The 1,333-nt window shown below is 42.9% G+C and overlaps 1 protein-coding gene across 1 annotated transcript; it reads right to left on the bottom strand.

Moving 5' to 3' along the window:
- Nucleotides 1-440: 440 nt before the first annotated feature.
- On the bottom strand, nucleotides 441-953 carry LOC9634501 (lachrymatory-factor synthase). Its single transcript, XM_024684466.1, has one exon. The coding sequence runs from the start codon at nucleotides 951-953 to the stop codon at nucleotides 441-443; it is 513 nt and encodes a 170-aa protein (XP_024540234.1).
- Between the last annotated feature and the right edge of the window lie 380 nt (nucleotides 954-1,333).

Below are 1,333 nucleotides of genomic sequence, written 5' to 3' on the forward strand. Positions count from 1 at the left end.
TAGGACGCAAAACAGAGTTGTTTTTAAAGAGCAAGTTGTACTGCCAAGTACTTGAAATCTCTATGCGTAATTCTTTTCCATTTGAGCCTTGCCAGCACTGCACCCGAGCATTTCCTTTTTTCGTGTTTGCAACTCAAAAAAAAGGCAATTGGTCTGTTCAGCTCTCATATTTTCTGCAACTTGTAAGAAAATTGATCCCGGCCATTCTTATACTTACAGAGATTTAATATGATTTCTTTTCGTAGCTTCCTTGTGTTTGAAGAGGGAAATCTAAATACTTGTTTTTTTATTGCACACATGGTACTTTCCTGCTTTGTTTACTATCTCAGTAAGCTGGGCCTTGTGACCTTTGTTTCAATCTTAAAAGCTTCTCTAGAAAGTGAAGAACTCACATTCCTCTTCCATTCTTTTTTCTCTTTTCCCTTAGTTCCTTTTCTCGTTCAGTTGCTACGAGACATGGCTGCCATCTCTAATCCTTTAAGGTAAGCATTGGCAAACTCCGTGAGATCTCCCAGTGCCTTGTCTTTGGTAGTCGGGCTTCGAGCACTCACCTCAAAGGACCAGTTGACAATCGTGCTCTTGTCCATCCCTTCATAAAGCATGACATTCACAAGACAATCCTCGAGGCTTAAGTTGTTTCCCTCGGCCTGGAACACAAAACAAAGCTTTTCATTGTCTCGGCTCACAAGTCGGTCTTTGGCCCAAGCTTTCCTTCGCCCCCCAGGAAGCCTTGCCGGGAAATCCATTGTGTAGAACCTCACGCAGCCTGGAGCACCATCCTGGCCTTGGGGCCTCTCGCAAACATCCACCACAGGCATGATCTTGTGGAGGCCACAGAAATCACTAGCGATCTTCCAGACCCTCGACGCTGCTGCTGGGATTCTCGATCTCACGCAGCCATGCCATTTATTTGGATTTAGAATTTCGAGAACTCTAGCTTTTTCCGCCACCATTTAGAAGAAGCAAAACGAAATCACGGATAACTAGCTTTTTCCGTGGTTTGAGGTTCGATTCTGGTGAGACTAACTTGACTAAAACTGAAAGAAGAGCGTATTTGGACATCGATGGTTTTCCATTGTTTAAGGTATATATTAAAGAAGCACAATGACTTGGTTTGTGCGTCATGCCCAACCAAGCAACCAAGTTTAATATCACTTTGTTTAGTTTTTAGTGTTGGGACCGATGCCTAGCTTTGGCTTTACGCTCTTTAAAAACACACCCCTTGTTGTCATGTTACTCTTGAAGGGCATTTTCGGGCTAGAATGCAAACTACTATGCAGATTTATGTGCATCGTAGTTGCAACAAAATATGTATCCATTGCTTGGTAAGTGA

This window comes from Selaginella moellendorffii, unplaced genomic scaffold (genome assembly GCF_000143415.4).
Source record: "Selaginella moellendorffii unplaced genomic scaffold, v1.0 SELMOscaffold_41, whole genome shotgun sequence".
Lineage (NCBI taxonomy): Eukaryota > Viridiplantae > Streptophyta > Lycopodiopsida > Selaginellales > Selaginellaceae > Selaginella > Selaginella moellendorffii.